Source organism: Mustela lutreola, chromosome 14, assembly GCF_030435805.1.
Source record: "Mustela lutreola isolate mMusLut2 chromosome 14, mMusLut2.pri, whole genome shotgun sequence".
In the NCBI taxonomy this organism is placed as follows: domain Eukaryota; kingdom Metazoa; phylum Chordata; class Mammalia; order Carnivora; family Mustelidae; genus Mustela; species Mustela lutreola.
The window spans coordinates 10,404,169-10,418,511 of NC_081303.1; the positions used below are offsets into that span (position 1 = coordinate 10,404,169).

The 14,343-nt window shown below is 49.1% G+C and overlaps 1 protein-coding gene across 1 annotated transcript in view; it reads left to right on the top strand.

The window, feature by feature from the left end:
- The window catches only part of KIF26B (kinesin family member 26B), a 411,889-nt gene that overhangs the window by 153,761 nt on the left and 243,785 nt on the right, over positions 1 to 14,343 (top strand). Inside the window, exon 3 of the mRNA XM_059144968.1 lies at positions 6,898 to 7,434. Coding sequence (XP_059000951.1) covers positions 6,898 to 7,434 — 537 coding nt within the window. The remainder of the gene's footprint in view (positions 1 to 6,897; positions 7,435 to 14,343) is intronic.

A 14,343-nucleotide genomic window follows, 5' to 3' on the forward strand; every position in this document is an offset into this window, starting at 1 on the left:
TCTAATGCAAATGGACTTCAAGAGTTCAAAGTTAGAATTCAAGTGTACCACACATGCATGAAGCCTTCATCAGTGCTTCGTATCTGTGGAGTCCTGGGCGTTCGTTTTGTGTCAGGTTGAACGAGAACCTTGTAGCTCTGGGCAAAATGTAGGTAAGTATTCAGTGAGCGTCTACACTCCGTCCTAAGGCCTTGAACTGTTTGTGAACAGATCCTCTTCCCCAGGGCCCTGGGGTAGCCTGGAGGACCAGATTTTCAGGTTCGGAGGTAGTTAGACTAAGGCAAAACCATCTTCCTCTTTCTCTGCCTCCTGGGTTGAGGTGGAGACACCAGTCTTGGCTTCTACTTGAACATTCCCACAGAGCACCTTCAGGGGCACTGCCCCCCTCCTGGGGGAGAGGTGAGGAGTTCTTCTCAGTGGGGCAACATTGTATCGTCGGTTCCATTGTCAGATTGTTTCACCTCCCAGCCCAGAGAAGAAGGCTGGGAAGCACCAGTATGCTCTGTGCTCAAGAATTCCACAGACCCCTTCTTACTTTGGTTCCTTTTAAGAGGACCTCGACTTACGCGAATGTGAAAGATGCTAACTGAAGACCGTATGTCCTCATCTTTGTGATGTCCTCAGCTCTTAATTCCAAAGGTGTTTGCTAAATCCTCCTTGGTGGAAGCCCCGAGATAATTGTCACCATATTGCCATCATCATCATCACCTGAAGGACTAAATTCATAAACGCGACGTGTGGTATTAGATACTGAGAAGTATGACACTGACGCTAATGACTACTTGGGTGGCTCAGTTGGTGAGGCCCCTGCCTTTAGTTCGGGTCATGATCCCGGGGTCCTGGGATCGAGTCCCGCATCAGGCTCTCTGCTCAGTGAGGAGTCTGCTTCTCCCTCCGCCACTCTTCCTGCTTGTGCTCTCTCTCTCTCTCTCTCTCTGATGAGTAAATAAATAAAAATCTACAAACAAAATAATAATTACTGCCTTCACTTAACATTTTCCAAGGACCGGGACAGTGTACCCCACATTTCACACATATGACTGCAACTAATCCTTGCTCAATAAAACAGGGACAATTCTCAGTTCCCGTTTTTACATTTAGGGAGACTGAAGATTGGGGAGGGATTTTTCATAGCTCTGAAATGGTAAACCAGGGGCCCAAACCTTGCATGCTTGTAAGGGAACGTTTCCAAGAGCATGGACAAACCCTGTCCATTCCATTGAGTCACAGAAGATGAGACATGGGGATTAAAAAAGACTGTGGTCTTAATGGAGACACCATACCTATTCTTTCAAGCAACCCGTGAACTCTTCTTAATCGTATTAAGTTCTAATTTAAAAGCTCCCTTTTGTTTTGAAGCAGAAGGGTCTTACGAGCTGCAATGCTTTTCTGCAGTTGCTGCAGGCAGCCGTGTGAATTGCATGCCTGCACCCAGCAGCCTCCCGTGGGGACCGCAGTCATTTCCACCCAAGCCGCCCCCCGCCCCTGCATCTCCCTGTCCTAATGCTGAGCCAGACTGCTTCGGCTGGGCGCAGTCACTACATCCCAGGTTAATCTGGTTTCTTATGTAGAACAGCTTTGGTCTGACAATGTTTCTTCCCTCGGGTTTTTTTTTTTTTTTTTTTTGGTCTCTTTGAGCTCATTACCAGCATGCCTTCACGTTCATGCTTGCTCACATGCTAGGATCCGTGTCCGCGTGTGATCGTCATTACCAAGTGGAGTGCCGGTGGCTTGCAAAGCAGAGGAGGAAGGGAGATGACAAGCCTTGTGTTCAGATGGCCCCAGGGGCCGGAGGGAGGTTTCATGGTAACGGTAACGAAGCCAGTATGCTGGCTGCCCGAGATGTCAGGGCTAGCCTCTGTCCCTGCTGTGGTTGTCTTTTTGGCTTTGGCTTTCAGGCCTCACCTGAAAGGATGTCGAATGATCGCACCCCTGTGAGCTCTCTTCCACACCCCTCTGCCTCCCTCCCTCTCGCAAGCCCCTAACTTTGCAGAACAAGCCTTGTGTCCTTGTGCCAAACACAGGGGACCATTCGGACCCTCTTCAGCTTGCATGATGTTAGTGAGAACAGCAGCCCCTGCGAAGGGGGTCACTCCTCACCACGCAGGGCAGTGAGATGTCATCACTTGACATCACAGTCTGATTTCCCTGGAAGCCTTCCCTCGAGGGTAGTCTGAGGCCCTCTTTGGGGGTCTGGGGGACTCTGTGATCAACAGGAGTAGAGAACATGATGTTTAGTGGCTGGTCACTTGCTCCAGGCAGATTCAACAAGAGGGCTGGACGAGTGAGTCTCACTTGGGAAGGACTGTGGGTCATCAGGCCCGGATGCATGAACTTGATGTATGGAAAGTGAGGTGAGCAGGTTGGGGGGCTGGTGAGCACAGGGGGACCACATCACCCTGAGAAAGAAGTTACACCCACTAGTCGGCATTTGGGGTACATCCTTAGATTTTAGATATTTAAATTCTCCTTTCTGCCCCTGGCTAATTAGGATGTGGTCAGATTATCTTGCTGTTTCTCCTTCTGAAATTACCAAGGTGTGGGCAAAAAATATAGAACCACTTCTTTGGGGGGCATGTGAGTCCAAATATTTGAATATTGAGCTAGGTAGGAATGAGAGTGTGTGTTTTCTTGGTTCAGACGCTGCTGAGGTCTCCTATCTGCGGGTTTGCAAACCTTCCATTTTGCTGTTTCCCTTAAAAAAAAAAAAAAAAGGATCATTAACATGGGCACCTGCCTTTGGGGACAGACCCGCTGTGAAGAGCACAGATTCTTGAGAAAGAAAGAACACTGATGAGGAATGTGTCGGGAGGGGAGGAGGGGGGCGGGAGCACAACCTCTTGCTGGAAAGATTCTGAGGAGTGTGAAGGTAAAATCCATTGATCTTCTGGGAAGCTGCCTGCAGTTCTCAGAGTCCTACCCGCCATCCCGGGCCTCCTGGGACAGCGTTTACGGAGGAAGAAAGTTTTAAGAACAAAGTGGAAAGAAACTGCCTTTGAAGTACAGCTTTAAATCTGGACAAGCTTGTCACGAGGGGCCTCTGGAAAAAGAAACCAGGAGCAAACAAGAACGGGAATTTGTATGACACATGTTAGACACTGACTCCAGCCCTCGCCTCCCTCCCAGACCCAGAGGCTTCGGAGGAACACCGTCAAAGTACGCTTCTGGCTAAAATTACATGGAAAAAACCCACACCCCTGTCCTCGAAAGTGGCGTTAGCATTTATGGTGGAGCAGAGGATGAAATGGGGCAGAAAGCGATGAGGATCCTTAGCACATGGTCTGCTTGGGTAGTAATTCCTGCGTCCTTGCTCCGGGTCCACGGTTGGTCTGTGCTCTCGGGAGCAGCCCCGCCTCATGTGCCGAAAGCCAGCACTGCGCCCCACCCTGCTCTTGGACAATAAGCGTGCCATGTGCTTCCCCGGGGGGTCCAGCCCTGCTACCCCAGGGTGTCCTGCCGATCTGGGCTACTCCTTTATGTAGGTTTCCCTTGTTTTTCTGCTGATGAGCTGGCCCGATGGTAAAACAAACAAAACCCAAAAATCTTTGCATATCAACATTACTTTTCTGGCAACTTAGGAAAAACAGTGAGAGATTGTGTATTGAGGTAAGAGAAGGAGGATATAGTCTAATAGTTGAAGGGAGAGTCAGGTCAAAGGAGGGCATCCGGATCATGGTGGACACACGCGAGGCTTTTGAACCAGGTAGAACAATACGGTTGGAAAAATCTAATTAAACATTGGGTCTGGAAGAATTGTCTAATAGGCAAGTAGCTCACTTAGACAAAATAAACGAGAGGTGGGCCCAGACCAACTTTGTTACTTGGCTGTTTCTGCCTTGCTTGAGTTATTTTCATTCACTGATTTATTTCACAAATACTTTTCCAGCCCTACCTTGGGGGGGTGTGAATTAAAGATGGAAAGAAAGATTATTTCCTCTCAAGGAGCTGACGGCGGTCTAGTCGAGAGAGACCTACAAACAGAAACCACAGACGTGAGGTCTAGAGTGTAAGGATAGGAAAGCAGATACCACTAGAGCTGCCTTTTAGTAAAATTTTTTTTGGGGGGGGGGCAGTTTCAAGGTCAAGGTTAGAATCGGGGAGACCACAGTGATGTGAGAAGTGCTAACAGCTTTATTATGGCAGGAGGCATGGAGCGGAAGGACAGGCACGGGCTTTTAGAAGGTACCATCGGCCTTCTAGATTTCCAGCTTGGACGCCAGAAGGGATAATGGTACTATTTAAACTTTGATGGTAACTGTTGGGATACAAATAGGTTTAGGGGCAAATAAAATTAATTTTGATTTGTCAGTGTGAAGAGTATTTCTCTGGGAGACGTTTTCCAGGAAGGCATGAGATATAAGGCTCAGAATTCTGGAGAAAGCCCAGCGAGGACAGGGAGAGAGAATTCATAGTCACTGGGGTATCGATTGCTCTTGAAGGCCATGGGCTCGGATGCCATTTCCTGGGGAAGAGAGAGTTTGTTGTGATTTCTTAGAACAGTCTGTTAGAAGTTGGAGGTGCTTAGGGGATGTGGCGGGATGATCCTTTCCCCAAAATGCCCTTGGAAAAGTAAAGGAGCCATAAAGTGGTCAGAAAACCATCTTACTGTGTTCCTTTCCAGCAGTCAGGGATGGGGGGCAGAGGCAGGTCTGAACATGACCTTCACTGTCCCTTAACCCTCCTTCTAAACATGACCAGGATCCTCGGTGTTTTCTTGAATTCATGGGGGATGTGGAGGGCAAATAATTTCTGTTATTTCTGAGAGGGAGAATGTTTTGGGTGCAGAACCCTTAAACTTAAAAGTCCACGTTGAAAATGACGTAGAATGTGGGAATAAGTAATTGACCTTTGAAACAGCTAAAGGCTGAAATACGGTGTCGTCGTTAAAAATCACATTTTCAAATGATATTTATCTATAAGGGAAAATTCTCGTTATGTAGTATTATATGAAAACAGAAGAGACATGGGGGCATCTGGGGGGCTCAGTCAGCTGAGCATCTGCCTTCTGCTTGGGTCATGATCTTGGGGTCCTGGGATCGAGCCCCACATTGGATTCCCTGCTCAGCGGGGAGCTTGCTTCTCCCTCTCCCTGTGCCCCTTGGCCTGCCTGTGCTCTCTCTCTCTCTCTCTGTCTCTCAAATAAGTAAATACAGTCTTTTAAAAACAAAAAGAGAAAGCAGGAAACTCTAACTTGGCATATGAAGGCTCAAATAAATTTCTTTTGAATAAATGAACATTTCCTAGATTGACAAGGTGAAAACTTTATGTGCAAAAAAATATGAGTCCAGGGATGAATATGACTCTTCATGAGCTAATGATCGAGAAGTCTGGGTGTCGTTCAAGCTTTTAACCCTTCTGGAGCTCAGTTTCCTTATCTGAAAACAGAAGTGACGGTCTGCTCGAACGTGGTCCGCGAGGGGCCCGTTTGGATGCCACACGCTTTGAGTTGCACTGTGACTCTGGGCAAAGCAGCTGTCAGCGAAAAGGACACCACAAGACAGGTCTCATACAGTTCGCATCACTTGCTCAACCAGACTTGATCAACCTTGACCTCCTATTATTTCCCATCATTTTATCCGGCTGTCTTGAGTTTCTGTCCTGCAAGCCACTCCTTGCTGCTGCTGTGTGAAGAGACCTCTTGATTTATTAATCAATTAATCAGGGCACACTGAGGAGCTCTTCAGGGTAGTTAAACAGGCAAAACAAAATGCTGCGGCCCGTAATCAAGACGGATCCTAATTGCGAACAGCCCTCCCACTGTGGATCTTCCAGCCAACCCCGGCCACCCCATAAACGCTGACAGTAGGTTTCAGAAGAGCAGGTTTCCTTCTAATGCCCTAGAGGAAAACAAGCCTAGAGATGAGTCTCATCCATTATTTGCCTCTCAGAAGTTTGATCAGGCCCCCAAGGTGGCATACGGCTCTGTCCCTATAATACACAGAACTACTCTCTTGTTCCAATTTCTCCACAACCAGGGTCACAGAGCTGGAAGGACCTCACAAGGAGAGGCCATGGCCTTGTGTGACGGGTGATGGTCTCAGTGAGGCTACGTAGCTTGTCCCAAGGTCACACAGCTAATTAGTAGCAGAGCTGGAACTAGAATATCCGAATATTCTGGTAACCAGTTGATCCTCCTAGGGTATGTTTCTATGCAAAGGTTCAGTTTCTGATTTCTCTTAGATGAGGGTTTCTGAACTAATGAATTTGAATCGTCGTTGTAGATGAAGTTTATGGGGAACGGTATCTTGGACTGATTGCCAAGGAGATAATTTTCTTTGAGTCGGTCCGGGTATCAGACTCCATGTATCTAAGCTTGCCATGAGCAAATGGTAATCAGTGAATCTTCAGGCTTGCGAGGCTGCGGGGTCTCTGGTCCAGAATCTGTTCCGTTTGGTTTTCTTCCAGTGGCACTTAGCACACAGTACTAATGAGGCCAAGACTTTCTTAGAATAGAATCTCCATCAATCTCCAGTTCCATGGATCACAGGGAGCCAGGGACCCCATGCTTTGGTCCAGAACAACTGCACTCCCCCCTCACACCTGCACAAACATTTGTGTCTTCTTAGTGAACACCTTGGGGAGGGACAGGTACTGCTGTAATTCCTTAGCGGATGCAAGAAGAAGAATCCAGTATGTTCTTATTTGACCATCCTGGTGAGGAGGAGGCTTAGAGATTGTTTTTAAAAGTTTTTCCTTAATGTCTGCACATCATGATCTTATATCCATCACCTGTGTTTGTCCACCAGAGGCTGTCCTGGCAGTCTGGCTGCTCGTTTCTGTTGCTGTCTACCAGACAGTCCCACTCTGACTTCATCTAGGGCCTCGCTCTTGTGTGAATTGCGCTTCCCGGCCTTGAGTGATAGGTTCTCCTGTTTTTTTCTCTTGTGTGTTCTCTAGGACCCTGCTTTCTCGGCTGTGATTCACGACAAACTCCAAGTCCCCAACACCATCCGGAAGGCTTGGAATGACAAGGACAATCGCTGTGACGTTTGTGCTACGCACCTGAACCAGCTGAAGCAGGAGGCCATCCAGATGGTGCTGACCTTGGAGCAGGCAGCAGGCAGTGAGCATTATGATGGCTCCCCTGGCTCGCCCCCGCCGCTCTCCAACATCCCCACCCTGGTGGGACCCCGGCACGTGGGTGGGCTCCAGCAGCCCAGAGAGTGGGCCTTTGTGCCTGCCCCCTATGCCTCCTCCAACTACACAGCCTTTGTCAACAACAGGCATAGCAGCAAACCCAACAGTCTTGGGGTCAGCAATGGGGCCGAGAAGAAGAGTGGGTCCCCAACCCACCAGGCCAAGGTCAGCCTCCAGATGGCCACCAGTCCCAGCAATGGAAACATCCTCAACTCAGTGGCCATTCAGGCTCACCAGTACCTGGACGGCACCTGGTCCCTGTCGAGGACCAACGGGGTCACCCTGTACCCATACCAGGTAAGTGGCCTCTGAACAAATTAGAGTAAGTTGGGTTGGAGTCAAAACAGAGACATGGCAGCACTTCCTGCCTTTGTCCATTTCCTTCTGGGAACTTCCCAACTCAGAGCCTAATGTCACCAGGCGACCTCGCTGGACATAGCTAAATAAAGAGAAAATATCTGAGGGACCAGTGATCCCTCTAGCTCTCTGCTTCAACTGTGTGGACCTTCCAGAAGAGGTGTGGACTCCCTTCCTAACCTCTTTCGCTTTGATGGACCAGAACCCTTTTCTCTTTGCAACTCACTTGAAATACGGTTGGGATGACATTACCAAAAGTGTCTTCCCATTTTCTTATTATCTCTTTGCAGTTATTGAAATGAGCACAAAGTCCCAAGTTTCCCTAAAGAAATGAGAGCAGGTCCTAAATCTGCCAAGGAATCTTTAAAAAAAAAAAATTGTCTTGATTTCTCTTGGGTGAGTTTTCTGTTGGATAAGGGTTGGGTTTACCATATGTGTCTGTGTCCCCTGCACTGGGTATGTGGGAAGCCGCGGAAAGCATTGAGAGTTGCTGTGGCATGGAGAGGTGGCCATGGTCATGGACTGTGCTAGTCAGGGAGGCTAGCTGGGGTGGAACAGATGATCTCAGGGTATTTCTTACACATGTTCCTGCTGTGCTGGGTGTTTGCTGCATGATCTTCTACTCCTCTCCGTGTCGCCCTTTTCCAGAGGCCTCAGAGTCTGCCACCAGTTCTTGTACAAGAGGCCAAGAAACGAGGGAAGCAGAGAGATTGTGGAGAATCTCACGGGGGGACATGGGAGTGAAGAGGGGAGCCCAGCCTGGCAGGGGCACAGGGCACTTCCAGCTGCATTCCTATAGCTGGAGTCCAGGGGTTTGGCCTCCCTTTCCCACTGGGGAGGCTGGGAAAGCCAGTCTGTCCATGTGTCCGGGACAGAAGGGAAGCAAGTTGAGCAAACACGACATGGTTTTTGTTACAAGCGGCAACGATATGGGGAAGCATAAAGGTAGGTAAATGCGGCTGATGATCCAACTCCTGGTGACTTTTCTAGAGCACAGCTGGCTACTCTTGATCTGTGAAGGAGTGTGGGCAGCCTGGATCAGTGTCTCGAGAAGTTAGCATTTTTGGTTTGCCCACCACATTCATTACCGGGTGGGTGCTTTGGAGTTTACGAAATGCAGCGTACACGTCATTTTCTATAACCTCACAGTAGGACCGTGGGTGGGAAGGACAGATGTAGCATCTTCCTTTTGTGGACAGGGAAATCGAGGTACCTGCGGCCCTGTAGTCGGTAAGAGAGCCAGCACCAGCTTGCCCCTGCTTTGGGGAGAGGCTTCCATCCCTCAGCAGCTCCCGACTTTACCACCATATCCCAGAACAGTCTTCGATCAACCTCTTCCCCAGAACTGGCTCCTTTTCAGGCGTGGCATTCCAAAGAAAACCATCCTATCCTGACCTCCAGGGGCCCACCTGCCCCTTTCCTTTTGGCTGGAATGTTCTGGGCCGTGGCATAAATCTGGCGATAGGCCAACAGCACCCCGACAGGGCTTCCCAGTCCAATGCTGGAACCTAACCGTCCCGGACCTGAATTCCCTTGCCCCCTTCTGTTGCTGAATCACATGCCTTCTCTGCTTAAGATTTTAAATACTTTATTTTGGAAACTACAAAAAGTCAGAAGGTTACTGTAAAATCACAAACAAAATATACAAAAAAGTCCAAGTAAGACTTTAAAAGTCAACCACACCCAGAAATAGACTCTCTAACAGTGGGTGCCTGTCCTCCTAGTATTTTAAGGGAGCAGCATTTATGAAATGGCGATGTTGTTTAATTCTGTCATCTGCTTTCCGCTTAATACACTGGGTGCATTTTCCCGTGCCATTAAATAGTTTCCTAAAATATGACCCTTAATGGTAGCATAATACGCCCTTATATAAATACGATCCATTATCTGAGCATGGCCCGATTTATACAACCAAGCGCCAATTACTAGCGTTTAGGTTTTCGCTGCTATAAATAAAACGCTCCCGGACGCATTCTTCTCCCCAGGTCGTGTTTTCCACACCTCCTGGGCTGTGCTAGCCACGTACTAGTGTTACTCAGACAACTCATGTTTCACCTCCCCGGGGCCCCGGGGCCCTTGAAACATAGATCCGGTGTTAGCTGGAAGACCCAGCCAGCACCCGGCACGAATGAGCAGGGACAGAGGGACTGGATGCTGGCGACCTCCTGTGAAAGGGTCGGAGTGCTGGGGAGGTTAGGATGGGTGGGGGGCGGGAGCGGGGCCCATGAAGCTGCCGTCTACACTCAGGTTCAAGGATTATGGGTGCATATCTGTCATCTGTGCTCTGATTCTTTCTGCTTCTCCTCTCTTCCCTCCACCTCTGATGAGAGAGAATCTCCGGGACAGTAACAAATGTGTATTAGCCTCTAATCAAGCCTGGGCGCTCTGCGGGCTGTTGGTGGGGCTCCTGCCTTGGGTCCTGGGGCCCTCAGGGGATAAGGCAGGTGAACCGCTCGGTGTGTGCCAGGGAGGTGAAGGCAGGGGTGCATCCCAGCTTGCTCTGAGAGTGCACAGAAGGGCTTGCGGTCCAGCCCGCAGCCAAGGGCGGGTTACTGTGGTCTAGAGGTGATTCCCACGAGCTACCCATTTGAGATTTTCCTGGGTACGTTGGATGGCTCCCCTCCAACTCCAGGACAGACTGATTCATGCCTTTCCCCCGGGTTGATAAAGGGATCTAAGGGAATCTATCTGGGATAAAGCCGTTCGGTGCCTGGCTGCAAATCAGCATCCCGGTGTCGTGACTGTGTCATCCCGATGCCCTGGGCGGGGTGACCCGGGTCTGGCCAGACTGAACGTCTCCTGCTGTGGACATCTCCCTGCAGGAAATACCCTTCAGCTCACAGTCTAGCTAGCTCAGCAGAGACGGTTGACTGCCCTGAAAGCTGACCTCACTTTTCCTGCCCACCCGCACTCCCACTCCCCTCCCCACGGAGCGGACAGCCCTCTGGACTGGTGCCAGAGCCGTTCTCTGGGCAGAGAAGCATCTAGGCTTTGTTGCCGCTGACAGTTCTGCTCCACACCCACGGACCCGGGGCCTGCGGAAATGAGGGAGAGGAGGACGCTGACCGTCTGCCATTTCAGTGCAGGGAGCATGACAGAGACGGGGACAGGCTTCCCAACAGTGACGGGGAATCCTTCACATGGGCCCGACAGAGGTCCCTCCAGCCCCCTGTAACCCACCGTCTTCAAGAAGCAACCTTCAATTTCCTGGAGAGACTTTCTTCAGTGAGCTTGTAGACAGTTAACAGTCTATATATTTAATGGGGAAGCAGAAAATATTCTAGAACTTTCCATGGACCACCTGGGTTTTAACTTTAAAAAGACATGACTTTATAACTTCATGTTTTTGAACGGCAGCTGCTTTTGCCTGATTTCTCTTCATTTTGGTAAATAAGTGCAGGAAAGACTGTATCCTCATCACACTTGGAAACAAAAGAATGTTTGGATTCCAGTCCAGAATCACAGAGTCCAGCAGAACGGTCACCGTCTTTGGCATCACAGTGGGAATCTGGAGACCCTCTAACCAAGGGATCAAGTCCATGGCTCCAACACTCATTGAACTTCAGCTTAGTAACTTAACATCTTAATTTATTCCCTTACCTATGGAACCCCTACCCTGTTAGGTGGTTGGATAGCAGAGTTAAAAATAGGAAAATATTTTATGAACCATAGGGCAGGGATACCAGCATCAGTGATCTATTCAAATCCCCTCATTCACCAGAAGAGAAGACTGCCGATGAGAGATAACACATTCTTTGTTCAGAGTTTCCGGAATCTTGGTTGGATCCCTTTGGCTAGATTACAGACTCACAGAGAACACGGATGCTTTTTGTTCTTATGTCCCTCGCAGCAACTAACACATGCAAAAATGGCTGCTCCTTAAAGAAAATGTTGCTCTTGGGGGAACAGTAATGGAGCTTCTCGTGATCAGCCCTAGGTTCAGGAAAACATTCCAGGCAAAAGACCTATCCAGACCCCAAGATTTTTGGTGGAAACCAACCGGTTAATTGACATCAAGCAAATCTTTAACCTGAAATATATTAATGATATTCAATAAATTCTCAGATGCTGTGCAAAGAATCCAGGGGGCATTTGATGTCACACTCAATGTAGGTGCATTCGAAGAGCCAGAAGAATTTTATTTCAAGACACTCCGATAAAGAGGACGTGCCAAGAAAATCTTAAGGTGATCTTAGATTAATACATGAGTCATAAATCCATAACAGATTATTTATGTGATGAAGTATTTGCCATGCATTCCTTGAGTCAAAGGAATATGTCTTTGGTAAAAATTATCCTGCTTTCTCAAAAAGCATCCATTGGAATTGATGTCAGACAATGGTAGACTAAGCTCTGGCTGAAGTCGATGTGGGATTACCTCTATTATAGCTCTAGAAATTGATCATGCCTTGTAAGCTCAGGCGTTATTGGAATCTACGTTTTAGGTCATGGGCAAGAGGAGTGCAAAGTGACACCAGCCTAGAAGGGAGTCAAGGTCTGCTGAGCCTAAGACCTCTACAATACTCTTTGCCAGAAGCCTTGGGAGGATGTGGGGCTGGTCTGTCTGCTTGCTTGCTTGCTTGCTTGCTCTCTTTCTCCCTTCCTCCCTTCCTGTTCTTTTCTTTTCTCTTTTCTTTTCTTTCTTTTTTATTTGAGAGAGAGTGTGGGCAGGGGGAGCAGCAGGCAGAGGCAGAGGGAAAAGCAGACTCCCCGCTGAGCAGGGAGCCCGACTCGGGGCTCGATCCCAGAACCCCAAGATCATGATCTGAGCTACATGCAGATGCTTATCAGACTGAGGCACCCAGGCATCCTGGTGTTTTTACAGAGGACTTCCCTGTGCCTCTGCAAGAGGAAAGCAAGTTTCTGCTCGCTAGGACCCTAGGACTCAGAGGCTTTCCTTCTGAAGCGTTCATGGAAACCAGGAGCCCATGTTCTCGCGTAGCTGAGCCTGGGGGCGGAGGTGGACCGGTGCTCCTTCCTGCTGAACCTCTTCCTGCAGGCCAGTGGGGCGCAGCTCTGTAGCCAGTCGGGAGCAGAGGATTCTCATTCATGGTCTTTACCCACCCTAAACTACGCACAGCGCCCTGCTCAGGCTCACCCTGCTGTCCACTAGCTGCCCATTTCTTGCTCCTTCTGCCCAGCGAGGGCAATAGCGTGAGATGTCACCATTTGGCAAATTCTGACATCAGAACGATTTTTTAAAAAACATGCTAGGTTTTTGTTTCTGCCTGTTTATAGATGGTCAGAGCGGTATTACTTATCTTTATGCTTTCTGACAAACGGCACACAAAAAAGGAAGCTGTTTGTATATTCAGTCGTGGACGGAGAGTTTCTGAAGGCCATGAGCTCAGGGTGGCATTCTGAGAAGGTCGTCCTGTCTCCTGGATGTGGGCAGGGGTGTGGTCTGAAGCAAACACCCAGAAGGTCAGCAGGAAATTTCCAAAACTGCTCTCTTACTTGGTGACATACGCGGGATGCGTCCTCCCCCCGCCCCCCAAGATGTTCACATCCTAATACCTAGAAAAGGAAGTTTGTGGATATATTCCCTTACATAGGAAGGGGGGTTTGGCAGATATGATGACATTAAGGATTTGGGGGGAGGTCGCTCTGGATTATCTGGGTGGGTCCAATGTTACAGCAAAGGTCCTTGTAAGGAGGAGGCAGGACGAACAGAGCCAGAGCGATTTAGGGACAGAAGAGAGAGCTTCGATGAACCACCAGTCCCTGAGCCACAGCGCAGACCAAGTGAATCAGAAGATGTGGGGACAGCACCCAGGCCTGGGTTTGAGCTGCTGGGGGTCAAGAACCCCAGCTATAAAGAACAGTTCAGGGGCGCCTGGGTGGCTCAGTGGGTTAAGCCTCTGCCTTTGGCTCAGGTCATGATCTCAGGGTCCTGGGATCAAGTCCCTGCATCGGGCTCTCTGCTTGGCAGGGAGCCTGCTTCCTCCTCTCTCCTCTCTCTCTCTGCCTGCCTCTCTGCCTGCTTGGTCTCTCTCTGTCAAATAAATAAATAAAATCTTTAAAAAAAAAAAAAAAAAAGAATAGTTCATGGACAGTGGGAATGACGACCGTGGTAGGTGACAGATGATAGATTAGAGACCAATAGTGTATCAGTTTCCTAAAGCTGCCATCAGAAACTACCACAAATGAGGTGGCTTCAAACAACAGAAACCCTATTCTGTCATGGTTTGGGAGGCTTGAAGTCCCAGATCAAGGTGGGGTTGTATTCCCTCCAAAGATTCTAGGGAGGAGCCCTCCCTTGTTTCTTCCAGTGTCCAGGTGGCTGCAGGAGTCCTTTGGTTTGTGGCTGCGTTGCTCTAGTCTCTGCCTTTCCCCCCTACTTCTCCTCTGGGGTCTCTCTTTTATTATAAGGACCCCAGTCATTGGATTAAGGGCCCACCCTAATTGAGTACAACCTCCTCTCAATCCTTAACTAATTGCATCTACCAAGACCCAATTCCACATAAAGGCAGAGATCATGAGTTCTGTCTGTGCAGCCACTACAGACAAGTGACAGATGGATAGAAGGATGGCTGAGTGGAGGACCCAAGGCTTGGGGGTCTGGGCTGCCATGTCCCTTTCAAGCTGAGTCACTGGGGGAAGAAGAACAGGTGCCCGTGGTTGCAGGGGTCAGCAGCAAGGGAGCCCTGTTCATGTCCTTTGTCCTTCATTGGAGAGTAAAAAAGGTGCAGATACAAAGGGTAAAGCAAAAAGAGGCAGGAGCTCCTGGCTCGGTCGGTTGACCATCTAGCTCTCGGTTTTAGCTCAGGTCATGATCCCAGGGTCTTGGGATCGAGTCCCACATGGGGCTCCGAGTTGAGCATGGAACTTGCTGGAGATTCTCCCTCT